We start from the raw sequence: 19,821 nt of genomic DNA, 5'->3' as shown, positions 1-19,821 counted from the left end.
TACTTTGCATGGTTCTATAAGCACCCATATACATTGTTATCATGTTATCTTTTTTTTAAGCCAAACAACTAAACCAACTTTAGCTAAAAACAAAATAAAATTTGAATAAAAAAAAAACCTAAAAATATTTGTCACATAGGTCCAGATTTTCTTGGAGTTTCTTTTTAATTCCTCATGACTTCATAGATGCTAAGAGAGATGTATCTTTTGCACTGTGTTATGCACAGTTCTTACCTAACAAAGGAAAGAACCTAGGTTTTTGCAGAATGTATTTGAAAAGTTAAAGACCTAAGGGACATCAAGTTGTTGTTGGGGGTTTTGTATGTTTGTTTGTTGTTATTGTTGGGGGTAGATGTTGGACACCTAGCATATACCAGAGCAAATTGAGGCCTTCAGAGAACAATTTGAGGCAGGCAGTTACATGGGTCCTGGGTATTGAACCCAGGTCAACAAACTTGTTAGCAAATACCATTACACACTAAGCTATGTCACCAAACCTTGTTTTTGGTTTTACCTTAAAACTTTAACTAGTTTGTTTGCCAGTATTTTCTAAGATAGAGGAGAATATTCATTTGTGATGTGATATTTTTGAATATAATAGTAGCACTAATTGAATTGTTGAAAAATAATTTTCCAATCGTGTGTTTTGTCACATTAGTAAAAAACAATTTGACATTGTATCTCATGAAATGTTGGTTTATCAGTTCAAAAAATGATTTAAGTATGAAAATTAACTAAAGAATCATTTTCAGGAGCTTGTATTTTATAACTATTTTTCTATTGTTTTTAAAAATGATTCTTTAAACCTTTATCAGAAAATAAGAATTATGGGGGTTTTTCCTTTGAAATTTATCACATATCCTGGTCTCCACAGATGAACCATTAATGGTCGTTATTTTTAACTGCTTCTTATGACCTCTGCTGAAAGAAATAATGAGTAAAAATCAGCAGTTATTTTATAAAAAATAATCATCTCATAGATGTGACACTGAGCAAATTCTTACTTGGAAAAATGAAGATCCTAAAATAGATCAATTTCTTCAACTGTAAAATGCTTGTGTTTTGCCTTCCTGGGTGTTCTGCCTCCTACTCATTTAAAGCTATTTCACATCACTATATAGTCAACTTTTAAAGCCTCTGAAACAAACTCTAAGTTAAATTGAACTGTCTTACTTCTCAATCAAAAATAAAAGTTTAGGGTTCATCCTTTTAATACTACTTATCATGTGATATATTTCATCCTTTGGGTAACCATTAAAAATAAAACAAATGGCATTTACCCAAAGAAGATAATGGAATACCGGACATCACTGATGCATCACCTTCCATTCTTTATTGCTACATCCAAGTTTTTTGTGTCTTGTGAACTTGCAGTATACATTAGTTCTTCTTCCTTTCTTTTTTTTTAATGTGATTCCCAAGACCCTTCAGCTTGAATTATACAGTTCCTCCATCTACAAATATGGCTGAAAGTTGAACTTGACGTGGATCAATATGATCTGGGCTAAATATCTAAATGTGACTGATTATGTTAGCATCATGTCCACAGATCAATATTGAGTTTTATTATGAGCCTGACTCTATAATTGGGTTTAATCAATAAGCTTTTGTCTCTTTTCCTTTGCAGTTTTAGGATTGTACCACATGGGTTTTTAGAAACTACACTTAGCTTACATTTAGCACTCTTCTCTTGTGATGACCAGAAAGAGATTTATGTATGAATTTTAAGGAACAATGGGCATCATGTTTATAACTGTGGAAAATTCCCACTTCAGTTTTGATAACTGGTCAGAGCTAATGCAGTAACACCCCAGCATTCCTTTTGGGAAGTGTGGGGCTTTTTCTGTCTATATTTAGTAAATCACATTGAAGACTTTGACAAAAAGATACCATTAATGAAAGCAATCATAAAAGCTTGCCTTTTGATAAACCCGCAGGGTCTACCAACGTTGAAAGATACAATCTATAAAGAGCAGTAAATCTGAACCTTTGATTGAAGTGCCATTTGGGATGTGGTGCATTGTCTGCATATCTGCACAGCCACGATGCTCCCTTTTTCTTGTCTCTTAAACTTGAAGCTTGAGAGCGCTCAATGCCATTTCTGCATTAAAGTTGTTCCCATTAAAAGCTCTATACAAAAAAACAGACTGGAAGTGATCCAGCTGGAGCCCGTGTGCTTACCTCTGTCCTAGTTTATCATTTGGAAAGCAGGCTTCCGGCCATCATTGCTGTTTCCTTTATGAACAGACCTGGACTGTTTTGGGGGTTACTTCTTTTTGCAAGAATAATCTTAAAATGCATCAGTTTTTCTCTCCCCCCCCCTTTCTTTTTGTATAGGGGTTTACAGTGCAGTGAGGGCTGGCTTGGACTCTCTGTAGATCAGACTAGCCTCATGATGAAGATCCACCATCCTCTGCCTCCCAAACACTATGACTAAAGGCATGCTCCATGCTCAGCCCAACTTCTCTTGGGAAATGAGATTGTTCTTCTAGTGAGTCTGAGGAACAGCTTGGAATAAAGATCACATTTGGAGCCCATGCATTTGTCTCAAAAGATAAAGGCATTTGCAACTAAGCTTGATTACCTGAGTCTGACCCTTGAAATCAAGGAGGCAGAAGCAAAAGAACCAGTTAGTTCCTGCAAGTTGTTCTCTGACCCTTTATGTGCATCCTGGGATGCACACTTACACACATAATACATGCAGCTAAAAGGCTTTCTTTGAATATATTCATTCTAAATGGCTTGTGGGTTTTTTTTTTCTTTCTGTCCTTTTGTGGCTTCAGACATTGCAATTCATGTTAATATCATATATTCTTTGCATCATAAACAATGTATTAAAGATGGTCTGCTATCATGAGGCCTGATTTTTGTGTTCCTTGTAAATATATCATTGGTTATTAAAGCAGAAATAAAATGTGCTATGAGTGACCTTTTGAATTTACAGACGCAGACCGTTTTCAGAAACATGGGATGGATGAGTTTATTTCTGCGAGTCCCTGCAAGCTTGACCATGCCTTCCTCTTCAGAATTCTCCAGAGACAGACTTTGGATCACAGACTGAATGATTCGTATTCCTGCTTGGTGGGTACAAATCTGTCTCTCTGGTCACCTATAGGTTAGAATAAAAGATTTTAGAAAGTGAGAAATAGTTGCTGTAAAACATCACTTTATCCCTGACTCATTTAATCACAGTAGTTGGGGTTAGGGTTGAAGAATTCCAATCGATTGCTTCTCAATTTGAAAATTATACACTCGAAGACCACTGCTGTGCCACTCAATAGACGGGAGAATAGACTGGAATAGATGCTGAACTGCTTTATCAGTGCCCCCAAGAGAATGCTGAGTGAAAAGAAACACCTTAAATAAAGATGTAAAACCTCTGCCATAGGATTGGATTCACCGATACCTGCATAGGCATTTTAAAATTTATGTTCTATTCATTCTTCAGACATTGCCACATTGCACCTGCCTCTGGGACTCTAGGGAGGAAAAAAAAACAGAAAAACTAACAATATGATGGGATATGCTAAACAGGGTGAGAGGCAGAGGTGTAGAGGAACAGAGGGGTTGAAACAGATAATTTAGGTAGATAACTACTACCTGTTCTGTGTTGAATGTAGAGTGAAATTTTGATGTGATAATTTATATTTTTCTTGGTACCACGGATTCTGGGGATTAATGTTATATAGGCTAATAACTATTTATTTTTGGAAATAAATAGCATGTCCTATCACTAGTTGACTCTCATGGATACTAAGGGTAATAACTTCATAGAGTAAGTTAGAGTCTCTTTGAAGTCAGTTCTCAGACACTGTATTCTCATGTCTTTGGAGATATCTAGTAGACATGAAATGAATTAACTGTTGAGCTTACACTGACAACTTATCAATTTGTTTATGAGTCTGAGAATAGAACTGGGGTTGACAGCATGCACCTTTAATCCCAGCATTTGGGGAGCAGAGGCAAGCCGATTTGACAGGTCTCTTAGTTCAAGCCCACCGAGATCTATACAGAGTTCCATGGTAGCAAGGGCTATATAGCAAGGCTGTCTTAAAAAATAAAAGAGTGAGGGACAGAGGCAAGGAAGACAATTCAGAGAAAAATGCTATCATGTGTCTCCTGTACACCGAGAGAGGAGTATGACGTGATTAGGAACAGTGCTTGGACATAGAATGGGTCTGCTTGTCAACGAGACTCACTAAATGTCTTTCTCTGTTGTGTTCACATTTCTGATTTAAGTTGAATCCTAATGTGAGCCATGTGTGATGTTCTAAACAGTAGAGACCCAATGTCTGCAATGTGGCTGCTCCATTGAGTGCCTTCCTGTCTTCACAGTTGGGTTGGATGACAGCCCTTCCCTTTCCTTTAATTTTAATCTAATCCACTAATCTAGATTAGTTTGGCATAGTTTATGAAACTGCTGTAGCTAACCCTACCCTCCAGTCTTAACCAAAACTGGCTGTTTCCATTCTGCCCCACTCTCACAGAAAAGATCTTATTTAAGAAAGACAAGAACCCACTCATGGAAAAATGCTAACTCTCTTATGACCACAGGCATAAGAGGCAGAGTGAGAAAGATATTGCACGTATGAGCACACAAATGCATGCGGCGGGTAGACTTACTGAAATGTGCTTCTAGTTTAGGTTATGCAGTGCTTCCAGTGGATGGTCAGTTTTGGTGCAAGTATCTGCTTTGTTAACCAACTCATAGATCAGAGTTTAGGGAGTATCTCTCTTTGTGACTGACAAATGTAAATAAAACTTGTGAATAAAATTTGACTAGATTTGAACATGAGGAGAGCGGGACATGGCACCCACACATAGTCACAGGGTTTACCAATGCCTCAGGTCGCTTCCAAAACTGATACATTCCATCTGAAAAATAACATTTATAGCTTCCGGTAACAAAGCAAATGGCACAGACACTCTAGGGCTGCTGCTTACAACACCTGTATATGCATCACAGAAAAGCAAGTCTTTAGAAGAGAAAAATGTGTCTTTTTCTTTCCTCCTGCAGGGGTGGTTTAGCCCTGGCCAAGTCTTTGTGTTAGATGAGTACTGTGCCCGCTACGGCGTGAGAGGCTGTCACAGGCATCTCTGCTACCTTACAGAACTGATGGAACATTCAGAAAACGGTGCTGTCATTGACCCCACCCTGCTCCATTACAGCTTTGCATTCTGTGCCTCGCACGTGCACGGCAACAGGTATTTTGACTTGCAAATACACAGTGAAATGTATAGGGATGCCTGGAATGTGTATAGGGATGCAAGAGAATGTGCTTTGCCATTATCACCTAGTAACGGATTGTAAATAGCAGGTACTTCTTAGTAGGGAAAAAAAAATCACACAAAGGAAAAATGTACATCAATACGCTGTTGATTTGGGTGAGCTGCACTTTATGTTTCTTTTTGCTGGCAAGACTACTTGAGAAAGAGAGAGACAGGGAACATACAGCAAGAGAGTGAAAGCTGCCTTTTACTTCTTCAGTGCCACCTGGTTCTGCATAGCTTAAGTGTCCTGATGATTCCTATTGTCATGCATATGTGTCCCTGGGGAGGGTTTGCTGTCAGGGTGATACAAGGCTAAGGATCTTTGCTTAGCCTTTCTAGAGTAAACTTTTACTGTAAAAGCAAGATCAGGTACCATACTCAATGCTGAGACTCCTCAGGCCCTTTCCCTAACTTAGATTTCTGGAGCATCAAAATTCTGAGCCATTGAACATACCTTTTTTTTTTCCCACTAGGACAGAAAAAAAAATCACCTAATGTAACTGTACTGGCTAGTTTTGTGTGTCAACTTGACACAAGCTGGAGTTATCACAGAGAAAGGAGCTTCAGTTGGAGAAGTGCCTTCATGAGATCCAGCTGTGGGGCATTTTCTCAATTAGTGATCAAGTGGAGAGGGCCCCTTGTGGGTGGTTCCACCTTTGGGCTGGTGCTCTTGGGTTCTATCAGAGAGCAGGCTGAGCAAGCCAGGGGAAGCAAGCCAGTAAGAAACATCCCTCCATGGCCTCTGCATCAGCTCCTGCTTCCTGACCTGCTTGAGTTCCAGTCCTGACTTCCTTTAGTGATGAACTGCAATGTGGAAGTGTAAGCTCAGTAAACCCTTTCCTCCCCAACTTGCTTCTTGGTCATGATGTTTGTGCAGGAATAGAAACCCTGACTAAGACAGTAACCCTCAGTAACTGTGCCACTGGGTTTAAAAATTTGTCCATGCCACTATTGTTCTAAAATTGTCTCCAGAGCAGCCTTGTTAAGGCTCCTCCTGTAACTGAGGCACATACAGTCCAATCTTTTTGACTTGTTTAATTATTGTTCTATCTCTTGTCTCTGTAGTTTTCTTTCTTTGTTTCCTTTTTTTTCTTTTCTTTTTTTCTTCCCACAAACCTGGGTTAAGTTTTCAGTTATTACAGCATGGCATAGTGTTCAAGGAACACAGAGTCCAGAACATCCCTGTTCGAATAGATCCTTAATAACCAAGTGATTGGGGTTGTACTTCATGTTTTCCAGCGTTCCCATCTATAAGAAAAGCAGAGTCGTAAATTACAGTTGGAAACGAAGCATACTATAAATTGTAAAACACTTAAAAAACTGTTATATTAATAGTTTAAAAAAAATATTGACGTATATTGCCTGAAGTATCATTACCCTGGCAACTATAAGGTCCTCACAGTTGACAACTGGAATATTCTACCAACATTCTTCAACGTCTATGCAAAATTACACCTAGGATTCCATTAATTCTCTCCCGCCATTGCCCCCCCGCATTCTCTCCCCTCTGCCTGCACCTGCCTTGGTTCTCCAGTCATGTTTGCTTTGAGGCCCTCACTTTTCCTCTCGGTCACACCTTCCTGTGCTTACCTCAGCCATACGTTGGCCGACACTTTTTGGTCCTCTGGATTCCTGACTGTGGCGCAACATTTTTCTCACCTCAGTTCTCAAGCCTGGTTTCTTCTTTTGAAGATTTCTTTTCTTTCTTTTAAGTTTATTAACTCATATTCTTTTCCATTTCCAAAGCCGCCAATCTGACCTCTGAGAAATTCCCACCCAACTATTCTGCTCTGCTACAGGTCTCTCCAGATGTTTAGCCTCCGGAATGTTCTACTAACATTGTCAACCTACCATTTCTAGAATTAAATCTAATATTTCATCCAGCTTTTGGACAAACTCTTGTAGTTCCCATCCGTGGCTGGAAATCCTCCTGATATAAGATAAATGTTCAATAAACATCCAGTGAACAAAGGAATTCGTCCTTAGTGTCCATGTTAATGGCCTCTTGATGTCAAACTGGGCATTTTTATTTTCTCCCTTAGACCTGGTTGCTGTCACTGTTAATATTTTGTTTGCATGTTACACAAATTTCTCCATTTTTCATTCCAGTTCTCTCTCCCAATCCTGCCCTTTTTAGATTTTTGCTCTTTCTTGGCTTATACAGATACATTGGTGTTTATATAGATCATCATGGACAGATCCCATCAGAGACCTATCAGCCACCTTCAAAATTAAACACTAACTTTTTACTATGTACCGCTCGCGCCAAAGCTCTTAGTAATTCCCATTATATTATTAAGTTAAAAATAAGTTTTGAGCCATGTTCTCAGTCTTGTTCCATCACAGTTTCATCATGCCTCACAAAGTTACTTACACAGAGGCTTATCCCATAAAGCTCATTAATTTCCATGGGATATTTGCCTTTCTCCTGGTCTTTCCCAGTCAGGCCTCCTAAAACCCTCGTAAGATACCCTATATAGCTCATCCAGACTCTAAAAATCTTTCATCTGTTGCTTTCCTAAGCTGTTTTTCACGAGTGTGCCTATGTTAAACATGCATTCTGCCTCTATTCTGCCTACTAGATCACATTTTGAATTTTAAAATATTATTATCATTAACCTATTCTCTTCATTCATTAATGTAGAGCTTTGTATATTGTGGATACAATGAAACTCTGCTAAAATCTCTGCTGCTAGCATCTGTCAATCCACAGTCAAATAAAGTTGATCTTAGTCCTGGGGGGGTCTTCAGATGTCATCACTTGTTTATGGGCCCATGCATGCTTGAATAGTAGGAAAATGTTACCAATTGTAGATTATTTGGATTGCTACTGTTGTTTTTCTTGTTTTGGTTTTGGTTTTTTGTTTTGTTTTTTTTACATTTTCCCCAGCTGAGCCCCCTGTTAAGTGCACGTGAAGTTGGAGAGCTGGTTTGGGGGACTTTGAGGGCTCTTCCTTGACAGCCAATGTCGAGAGCTCTTTTGCTGAAGCCACTTACTATCTCGCAGCTGTTGCAATGATTCCTGGGCCCTGGGCTCTGAGATTCATCCCAGAGTTGGGCAGCATTCACAGAAGTGTGGAGTGATTTCCTGGAAACCAACCCAAAGATAATTATATAATCAGATTACTTTGGTCATTGATGCTGAAAGGCAGAATTAAATTGCAAACACTGAGAGATTCAACTAATGAGGCCCCCAAATTTGTGTGTTTGATATGTATTTTAATGTAAAGCTCCTGAAGTACCTAGGAGTGCTTGCCACTACCTAAGAGGAAACCTGATTTGAATATGAGGTTGCTATAGTTACCTTTATTCTACAAAACTATTGTTTTCTTCATAATGCTAATGTAATTTTATGAAGCAAAGTTGGCATTTATTAAGAAACAAATTCAGTATATATTTAAGCAGGATCTTAGGAAAGGTGAGAGAGAGAGACAGATAGATAGACAGACAGACAGACAGACAGATAGATAGATAGATAGATAGATAGATAGATAGATATAGGAGAACAGTAACCTACACTCTAGAGTGGGTATGGGCTTCTTGAATTATGTAACTTGTAATAGAGTGTGTTTATATATCCCTACATATTTAATTCAATTTTCCCATTAAGTCCACTTTATAAAAAGTCACACAGTGAGCCGGTCTCTGATTCAGCATCTGGGGGGATGCAACTTAAGAGAAAGAAAGGACGTGGAAGTTCAAACTTCAGCTCAAACTAGATGTTATCACAAAGAAGCTGAGTGTGGCTGCATTTCTGTGACATTTGCAGCCTAATAACTACCATTTCGGGATGCCCTGCTCCCATGATCAGAGAATAAAATGGGCCAAACATGTCTACCAGAATTCTGGCTCTGAAGTTTGGAAGACTAAATTGCATTGGAAAACAACTGAACCTTCTTGGAATTCGAGTTCTTAGGTGTGAAAGACAAGATGGGGGGGGGGCAGCCATGTACTCTACTGGATACACGTAGGGGCTCTGTCAGCATCAACTGCTGCTATTCTCACCGCACCCAGCCAAGAGAGATGTAAGCTGTGAGGATGGAGAACAGCAAATATATATATATATCCTGTAGTCCAACCATCCTACCTCTTGCTAAGCAGAAATACTGCGGCATGTGTGTGATTATATTACTAATGTCTTTGCTAATGGGATACTCTAGTTCAATCCCTTCTTTCTTGAGAATACGCTACCACGGCGCACATCTGCCATGCCTGATGTTTATATAGAGTTTTGTTAAGAATTGTGTCAGTGTCGAGTCCCAACTTTCCTGCCGTCTATTCCCGGCATATTTTTCTGATCGCTCTTGCATCTGTCAAGACACACAGAGAATCATTTTGTTCATTACCTGAAAACCGCCTCTGACAAACAAATTCAAAAGGAAGTCGGCTCGCCTTTTGTTATTAGCTGAAGTGAAGGACAGCAGCAGCGTCTGGAGTGAGGGTTTTTTTTTTTTTTCCCCGGGGAGCTCATTCCCATCATGCAGTGCTGAGCTTGCTGGGTGTGTGCATTCTGTGAGCCGCATCTTCACTGAATAGCTCTCTGAAATAAAAAGAATAGACACAAACAGAAAGGGCCCGGCTGGTACCAAGACAGAGGAAGACAGAAGGAAGAAAAGAAGAAAGAAAAAAAAGTGAGTCAAGGACAGAAACAGGCCCACTCCTGCGGGAAGAGAACCAACCACACACACCCATGAATAACAGCCTCTCACAATGACGGCCCCACGGAGGGCCGACAGGAAGGTGAACCGAGATGGGAGACACAATGCATCCTAAGGGCAAAGTTCGAGGCTGATATGTTTGTTTATACGCCTCGATTTTGTATCTCAAGCCAAGGGTGTTGAAACGAAAGCCACAGCATAAAATGGCTTTTATGTCCCAATTTAATGTAAGACCTACGATATCGTCACCCATAATTCTACCTTTGATAAAGCCACCTGGGCTCTGCTATGAGACTTTCAAAGGAGAGCTGTGATGTGCTAGCTCTCAATAGGAAGTAAAGTGTGCATACAATGCAGCTGTATAAATCCACTCCTTTTTTTTTCCCGATGGGGATCTGTCAGATCATCAGATTTTGATGCTTCTGCCTTCCTAGATGCTAACACTCACCTTGATTGTCACTTCAGAGATGATATCTCTGCCTCTCCTCTCTAATCTCGGAGATGAGAATACCCATTTTAGTAATATCATAGACAATGAATCAAAGAGGATCTTAAGATTTCTACCACTGCTTCTTAATCTAGGCATAGGTATGTGGCATAAGACATGATATATATATATATATATATATATATATATATATATATATATACAGATAATCAGTCTCCTCTGCTTTCTGCTCACATTAGGCTAGGATATAGTCCTAGCACATATGAGGAAGAGACAAGAGGATCAGGAATTCAAGATCACCCTATATTCCATGGCTAGCTCCAGGCCAGCATGCATGAGACATGGTCAAAAAAACCAAATATAAATATCACCTGAATTTTAAATGCAGAGGCTCACTTCCAAGGAGTGGGAAGCAAGATCAAGTACCATGAGCAGTGTTTCCCTCAAAATAGGGTTCATCTGACAGATTCCAGCCTGTGTGCTAAATGCATAAAACTAATAGGTATTATGAATGAATGCCTTCCACATATGAATCATGTGGCGTTTCTACATTTTCTTAGAAAATATAGATCATCCCTAAATCTGCTCTGATCTCACATTTTCAGCATTACCTTTACCTGTCTAACCTAGTTCAACATGATACAAGATAAATATGCACTCTTAAGACAACACAAAGATACAAAGCTCTGGGGAAAGGCAAGACTTGATATGTCCTAATAGCACTTAGATGGGAATCAGAGCATCTGTAGTCTTGACTCTGACTCTTCTACTTACCAGGCTTTGAGAAACTGATCCTAGTCTTTCTGAGCCACACCTCTTACTGTTCATGTGTCTAAGAAAAACAATAATACCTACTTGCTTTGGTTCTGAAATAGATCAAATAAAATTATGTTAACAATTTGTTTATAATCAAACACTACTGAGGTATCAGGTCATGATTTTTTTTTATGTACACTGTATAAGTCTACTACCCCTTACACAAAATGGTTGGATCAAGAAGTGTTTTCGATTTCAAATGCTTTTGACTTTTGAAATGTTTGTATGAATGTTAACATGTTGGATACCTCCAACTGTGGCTGAGCATTGATGATGGAAAAGTTTTGTGCTCCAGATTTTTCACCAGGCAGGCTCAACCTGAGTTAGGTGCATGAGCTTCTGGAGGTCGTGTGATAGAAATACCAAATGCTCTGGTGAACGTTCATCACCATTGTTGTCAGGAGTTACTTGCTAGAATCTTGCAGCTCCTTTTCACTGTGTTGCTTGGGACTCTTGTAGACCTAGTGGAAGATTAACAAAAACAAAAAGCTGGAGGAAAGAAGCCTACCATGAAGGAAGGTAGGGAAACAGACTGCATCTGGGGGAACAGTTACTGAGGTCAGATAATCAGTCTCCTCTGCTTTCTGCTCACATTAGGCAACTTTGGGATTCTTCTGAGTCACCAGATAAAAGAGGCTGCAAGGAGGGGGTGTTTCAGTGTATGTTAGATACATGAAGTGAGCCATAGACAAAAACAAGGTCTCCATCGCTCACCCAGGACAAAAGCATTCAGTTTAGTTTTTCCTTCATTCTTATCTGTCTTCCCTCTCCAGCAGTGAAGGATCTGACCACTATCCACTGTCCATTCACTAAGGAGTACAACCCTCGCGGCCCCCTGGTTCTAAGGAATAGCTCTCCAGTATTTAATGGGACAGCAACTTATCTTCCTTCCTCTTCAATGAGATGATGTCAAGCATCTGTCACAGTATACATTCCATCTAGAAATCCTTAATCTCATGCAGTACTGGTTGGCTGGCTAATTTTCATTTCACATTTGCATGGGTTCAAGGTCGCTCTTTGTCCTCCATAGTTCCTGTGGTTGTTAGTTTTGACAATGTGGAAATAGTCTAGTGAGTTCAGTCTCTTTACTATTAATATGCATTCTAATAAAAGTAGATGAACTTTTACTGTTTAAGTCTACATATTCTTCTTGTCACATACTTAGAATGCATTCTTCCTTTAGTTCCCCGTTGCATATTTCTTTCTCCTAATAGTTTGCATCTTCCAACAGTTGTATTTGAACCGGTACCAGGTCCATGGCTGAACTTTAAAGTTTCATGCAAGATTAGATAACTTCTCCTTAGCTCTTCACCACCTTTCTTGCTTGTGAACTTATATTGTCTGGTTTCCAGCTGTATAATTTGTTTTCTAACCATACACATTATTAGGTATTATTTTTAATATTTTATGATCAATATTTGGTTATATTGATTGATAAAATTAGAAACAATTGTACTATGACCTACAATGTAATTCTTTGGAATTTCCTGTATGGGAAAGCCAATAGTTAATGAATATTTCTGTCTGGAAATTCCTTTCTTTCACCCTGCCCCTTAAAGGAAAGCTTCGCTGTGTATACAGTGATATGCTGATGATCATTTTCTCTCAGAGTTGAAGACATTGCTAATTTTTTCAACTATCTTTATTGCTTCAGAATGTAATTAACATTCTTTTCTCTGCTTGTGCTTTTACGAGCAAGTGAGAGAAGATAGATAGGTTTGTTGTAATATACCTATATATGCTATCTCTTTTAATTCCTTCTCAGTGGCTTCTGTGTGAATCTCTGATCCACCTGTGCTCCACACTGTCCATCTGTGCTAGTATGGGGTAACTGTGGGTTTCTTTTGATTTACCCTGATTGAGATATGTTCTGGATAGAGTACTGATGTATTTTTAAGCACTTTCTCTTCTCTATTCTATTCGCCTCTGAAACTCTACCTATTTTCCATCTAGAAGGCCTTTTATCTTCTATTAACAGATATCTACGGTCAGACAGCATGATGGATTGACACTTGGTGGTAGGTAGAGCACCAAAGAAGAAAAGCTGGCATTTCAGTGGACTGTTCCTCAGTTAGGAAACTTGAGGTAGAAATACCTATGTTAAATATGGGTGCTCACCATGGGCTAGAGTCCTGTGCTGAACAGCAGGGAGACAAGGAGATGAGTCCAAGTATTCTCTGGTTTTTGGCTGTGGGTGACCAGCCACTTCCCGCTTCTGCCTTCCCAACTTTCCATCTACGATGGACTGTGTCCCTTGGAACTGTAAGCCAAAAATAAACACTTTTTCCTTCAGGAATTTTTTGTCAGATAAGTTTGTTCAACCATGAGTCAAGGAACATATCTATCTACCACGAGTCAAGGAACATATTTCTATCCTCCTCTTATCACCATCGTGTTCTGTTTAACATTTTCAGTTTGCCTTGTAACTAATGAGTCCACAAACTCATTCAGGTCGACAAACTTGGTTCAGGGGGAGAGAAGGGGAGTGGGAGGAAACTTGAGAAGGATATATTTTTAACTATCTGAAGGAAACGCTAGCACCGTTTTGCAGAAACAATGCATAAGTGAATGAATGAAGTGTGGTATTACTGCTCTAGTTGGCAGTGTAAACATGGAGCCTAAAAATGACATGGATCCTTATGCAATAACAAACTTTATTCAGGGCATCGAACAGTTTATATTCTGAGGGATTCCAGGGCGCTAAACAAGGCCAAATGGGTGAAGTTCACATGTGTTTGTGCTATGTACAGTCAAGAGAACAACCCATGCTTGGAAACATTTTTGAATAACAAAGTGGTAGGTCCTCTGGAGCAAAGCCCACTTCTGTTTACTACACCTGGGGCGGGGGTGTGCCCAAAAGCACATTCCAGTGTCATCTATGACATGGAAAAACAGAGGCTACAAGACTCTTGTCTTGGCTTCTTGGAGTTTTGCCACAAGCTCCCAGAAATGTCACATAGCTTCTGGTACATGCTATCTTCAAACACTGTGGCATGTTCAAACCCATTTTTCCTTGTGGCAGCACTTAGAAGAATTAGTAGTTAAATGTTTTAATTGATTCAGTGGAGTGATTTTAGGGCCCATGGAAATGACTAGAAATACATAGTAAGATGGCTGTCATTTTAAGTATAGAGCTTTATATTGAAAAGAATACAGCATTAGCATATAAAACTTAAAGTAATTATAACAAATGAAAAAGACTACTGTTAATACTGCTGCAAGAAAATTGATGGCTTCAAATGCTACAGGTCAGATTGTAAGGCTCTCTTGCTTTCTTTAAAATAACTTTATAATGTATCAAATACTCAAGGCTATCATATTTAACTTAGCATATACTCTAGAGACTTTTCCCAAGGAAAAGTACATATGACTTAAGAAGCTACAGCACAAAACTAGTTATTAAAGTATGAATTAGAGTAGATAAATTAGGAGAAACATCCAAATTGGTTCTAAAAGAGAATTGCGGAGATGTGTCATCTGATTAAATGGTCTTCCATTAGAAAAGATGTTAGAATATTTAAGTGATATGTGAAATGTCTACTAAGTTCATTAAAATAATAGAACTGAATAATATTATATATCTGTAGAGTAATAGGAAAATTAAAATGATATTCATAGTACTTCCAGTTATTTTTGACTGGCATGTTATATAAAATTTTTGTTCTTTCTTTTTATTTTTCTGAGTTCCTTGTCTCTAGCTGTCAATAAAAGTAACGTATTTTAAAATACAATATAAAATGTAAGGGAAGCCGGGCAGTAGTTTAATCCCAGCACTTGGGAGGCAGAAGCAGGCAGATTTCTGAGTTTGAGGCCAGCCTGATCTACAGAGTGAGTTCCAGGACAGCCAGGGCTATACAGAGAAACCCTGCCTCAAAAAATCTAAATAAATAAATAAATAAATAAATAAATAAATAAATAAATAAAATGTAAGGGAACCAATGGTTGATTTATTGATTGATTGAGACAGAGAAATCAACATAGATTATAGATAGCTATCAAACAACTATGAAGTGATCTATTTTTTGTTTTAATTTTTATTGATTTATTTTTTTACACTCCAGATTTTATTCTCCCCCTCTCCCATCCACCTTCTGGCTGTTCCACATGCCATATCTCCTCCCCACCCCCCTGTCTCCACAAGGATGTCCCCACCTCCCACTCCCCACCCCACCTGACCTTCAGGTTCCCCTCTCCCCTGCACTTAGTCTACTTTCTTTCCCAGGTCCCTCCCTCCCTCCCCACTTGTAATTGCTTTCTTCTCCCTCCCAAGTGGGACTGAGGTGTCCTCACTGGACCCTTCAGCTTCTTAAGTTCTGTGGACTGTATCTTGGGTATTTTGTACTTTTTTTTTTTTTTTTTTTTTTTGCGAATATCCACTTATTAGTGAGTACATACCATGCATGTCTTTTTTGGGTCTGAGTTTCCTCACTCAGGATATTTACTAGTTCCATCCATTTGCCTCAAAACTCATGATGTCTTCATACTAGATAGCTAAATAGTATTCCATTATGTAAATGAACCACATTTTTTGTATCCATTCTGCTGTTGTGGAACATCTGGATTGTTTCCAGCTTATGGCTATCACAAATAAGGCCACTATGAACATAGTGGAACACGTGCCCCTGCGGCATGGTGAGGCATCTTTTGGGTATATTCCCAAGTGGTATTGCTGGGTCTCCAGAAGATCTACTTCCACTTTTCTGAGGAACCTCCAGACTGATTTCCAGACGGGTTGTACCAGTTACAGTCCCACCAGCAATGGAGGAGTGTTCCTCTTTCTTCACCTCCTCCCCAATACGTGTTGTTCACCTCAACCTGGGATTTTCATCTTAGCCATTCTAACTGCTCTAAGGTGAAATCTCAGGGGTTTGGATTTGCATTTCTCTGGTCATTAAGGAGTTTGAACATTTCTTTAGGTGCTTCTCAGACATTCGCGGTTCCTCTGTTGTGTGTTCCCAAGAGAAACTAGCTAACCAATACCTCTTTGTTTTTGGCACAACCTAGGAACTCCATTAAGTCTGGTGTCTTTAAAAACTCTAAATCCTGCTTCCACCATAGAATTATTTTTTAATGTTCACAATCTCCAAGAAACCAGAATGTACCACAAAATGCAAAGAAAGGATTATAAGAGAGCGGTCTCTGTAAAAAAGAAGAGAGTTGGGAGTTACATGAGAAGGACTGGAGGCAGGAGAGGGAAGGGGTAAATAATGTAATTATATTTTAATTTGAAAAAATAAAAAAACAGCTCTTCCAAAAGAAAGTAGAAAGAGACTATGATTTCAAACTTTCATCTTCACAGTTTTTCCTACAGAATATCTTTCTCCCATCTCAGTAAGAAGGTATGGATATAAATGTAACTCCAGAACAGGAAACAATGCACACTCATCCAAATACTAGGCCACGGGGATTGAAACAATAGGAAGTATTAGAGGTTCAGAAAGTAAGAAAGGGGTTGCCGTTTCTTGGCCTCATCCTCCCCCACCATTCCTATTCTCGCACTGTGCCTGCCTGTCTCTTCCATTCCGTTCACAAATGGATATTGGTGGGAAATACGCGAAGTGCAAAGTGCCTTCACCTGCTGTGCTGCAGGCAGAATTGACAATTCAGAAATACCACCCTCTAGGTGTCTCTTCCTTCTCACTCTCTCTAGGGGAAAGTAAGATGTCATACATTCCTCAGAGGAGCAGGCAGGTGACAGGAAGCCTGTAAGAAACCCAAAGCACCCTACACTGTAACATTTGCCTTCTTGTTGCTTGCAAATAAACTCTTAACCATAATTCACCAAGCCAAGGCACACAGACTTACCCGATGGGTTGTAGGAGTTTGGAAGGAATTTGTATCATTGATAAAACTAATCTGTACTAAATAATATTGTTTTTGGCCCGTTCATTCAACCCATGCTTTCCAAGCACCCAGTCCCTGTCCATGCCTAGAGATGGAGGCTCACTTAGCCCTCAAGGACCTAGAAGCTGTCCAGCTGGAAATGACCATGAAAAATACAGTGGTTTTCAGAAACAATACATGAGTTCCTGGATGCTAGGTGGTGATTTTTAAGTAGTAATTAAGAAGAAACCCTTAGTTCAATCATCTTTAAGAATCACTGCTTAAAGTTCAACAGACTCTGCTGTCAGTAGACATCTCAGATACTTCATACAACTTTACTGTGAGCTTCAGGGAGAACAGCATGACGTGTGTTATATAGAAGGTGGCTTGGCTCTGTTCGTCCTGTGCTGTTAAAGTAGCTCCAGGGATCACTGTCCCTGACAAAGTGTTTCAGAAAATATAGAGACCAAATCATCTGTGCTCAAAATTATACACAAATGGGTCTTAAACATGCTAAAATTATTTTTTATTTGTATCATTGGCCTCTGAGGTTTTATGTTCTTTTGTTTGTTTGTTTTTTTACTGTGAATCAGTCTAGAAGTCTAGAATGTGTGACCGGCAAATTCCACAAGCACAGAAAGTGAAACTGTACTTCTTGCCCATCCAAATCTGAGTATTTACCTAGATACTTAACTTTCCTTTCTATCTAAACACTGAATGCTGCAACCCCTCTTTGTCACATTTTCTCTCAGACTTTTTTTAAAATTGGAAAGTAATTAGCCTTTTCCTTTGTAGGCACTTATTTCTAAACTGTTTTTCTTGTTCTAGAAGCCAATATAATATAAACCTGGATAATATTGTTTATTCCTCTCTTTCCTACCTTATTTTTTAAGATTTATTTATGTATATAAGCACTTGATTTGCGTGTATGCTTGATTGACAGAGAGCATCAGAAAAAGGAGAGAATCAGATCACATTATAGATGGTTGTGAGCCACCCTGTGATTACTGGAATTGCATCCAATGCTCTTAACCACTGAGCCATCTCTCCAGCGCCCTATTTTACAGATTTTAAGCCAACTTCCTTATCCATAGTTTACATTTACTGGTGGGGAAAGGGGAAGACAAAATATCAATTCTATATAAATATTTTTTCTACTTTGGATCACCGTTGTGGGGCCATTTCTTTGGAGATAGTCATCCATCTTGGTGGGAAGCTTGTTGAGACTAAGGGTGTTTTATGGGGAAGAAAAACATTCCATTCTGTAGGGATTCTCACTAAGCCTGGGGAATAACAACTCAAAAGCCTCAGGAATTCCCAGAAACTGACCAGATACAGTAGATGTCTCACTCCTCAAGCTTATGTAAGTGAAAAGGACTGTTGAGTGATGTTCTTGACAAGCTCAGCTTCCTTGAAGAGGCTCAGACCTTCTGAGCCGCCTGAAAGAGACGATCTCCAACATGTTGAGCTGCATGTAAGTTGTGTGGTATGATCTACTTTTCTAGCTTCTGTGAGTTGTCATTCATACTGAGGTGACCTTTTGGTTATTTCTGCTACTGTAAATAACCCCTCACCTATAAAACTCAGTTTTGGTCTGTTATTACTTCTCTGTCTCGGGTGAATAGACATTTGTTTATGAGTCTTCCCCAAGAATAGTGTCATGCAGCATCACGGTCTGCCATGTTGACTAATACTACAAGTTGAAAATACTTGTTCCATAGAAGAATTATACAAACTATATATAACCCTCATGAGTTATGGTAACGGAGCTTCATTCCAAATTAAAAGTAGTTTTTCACTGCCTGTATACAGATATTATGTACATATAAGTATCTGTGTATGCAAACATGTGTGAGTGTGCGTTAGTTATTTTGAGTAGGGAGCATGATGTGTAGCCTCATGGGAGATCAGACTCACTCAGTGGCAGGAGGTGCTAATGTATGAGTTTTGTCCTTTAGTAATCTTTGAAATATGATGAACATGAGCACAGCTCTATCCATTAGTTAGTTGCTTAAAATACAAGAAGGAGCTCTCTATCATGGTTTGACCTCATCTGTAATTAAAAAGATTGCCACTGCCAATCTATGTTTCTTGTTTTGCTTGTGACTCAAGCCTCTTTCACAGAGAACTCTGCTTTCATTGAAATCTTGTTACTTCAATTAATATAAGCCACGAAGCAAAAAAGCGTGGATATTAAATCTTGATCTATGACAATCCATTTTCTTCTCAATAGCACTTTAATATTGGTCAGCCGTAGAGTTAAACCACAGTTAACATGCAGGCCAGGAAATTTATGTTAGAATTTTAAATTGCCACATTTGACCAGTCTTTGTTTTTTAACCAATGTGATAGAGGTATCATTATTTTTCCCTTTTATACTTCAGGAGAAGAATTGCCTTCTTGAGATTTAAAGTAAATTAATTTGAATATAACTAAAATGACAAGTAAACACTAGAGATTTTCTTCTAGAGAGTCTGAACAGATGCTTTCCTTTTTAAGAGTGCTTTTTCGCAGAGTGCTTCAGCTACGACCCCTGCTCCTGTTAGCCTTTTACAAAACTTCCTATCTATTATATGGTTCTGTGCTATGTATATTCAAGTCATTTAAACTCTGCTAGTGCTTCTAAGGAACGACAAGTATTGCCTCGCCTTTAGATGGGCAGCACGGTTTCTGAGCTCTCTTCCCTTCTCCAGCTGATCTGACTTTGAGTTGCACCCTTTTGTTTCACCAGTATGTTTACACAGAACAGCAACAGTCTCTCAGCCAGCGTGTTAGATACCAGAGATAAGGAGGCAAAGAATAAAG

General features: G+C 39.0%; 1 protein-coding gene across 2 annotated transcripts in view; it reads left to right on the top strand.

Moving 5' to 3' along the window:
• The window catches only part of Cadps2 (calcium dependent secretion activator 2), a 564,078-nt gene that overhangs the window by 414,043 nt on the left and 130,214 nt on the right, over positions 1–19,821 (top strand). For both annotated transcript variants that reach the window (XM_052173304.1, XM_052173303.1), the window contains exons 12-13: positions 2,945–3,081; positions 5,018–5,205. In XM_052173304.1, the coding sequence (XP_052029264.1) occupies positions 2,945–3,081; positions 5,018–5,205 (325 nt within the window). The remainder of the gene's footprint in view (positions 1–2,944; positions 3,082–5,017; positions 5,206–19,821) is intronic.

This window comes from Apodemus sylvaticus, chromosome 2, assembly GCF_947179515.1.
Source record: "Apodemus sylvaticus chromosome 2, mApoSyl1.1, whole genome shotgun sequence".
Taxonomy (NCBI): Eukaryota; Metazoa; Chordata; class Mammalia; order Rodentia; family Muridae; genus Apodemus; species Apodemus sylvaticus.
This window is presented reverse-complemented; position numbering and strand designations above follow the sequence as displayed.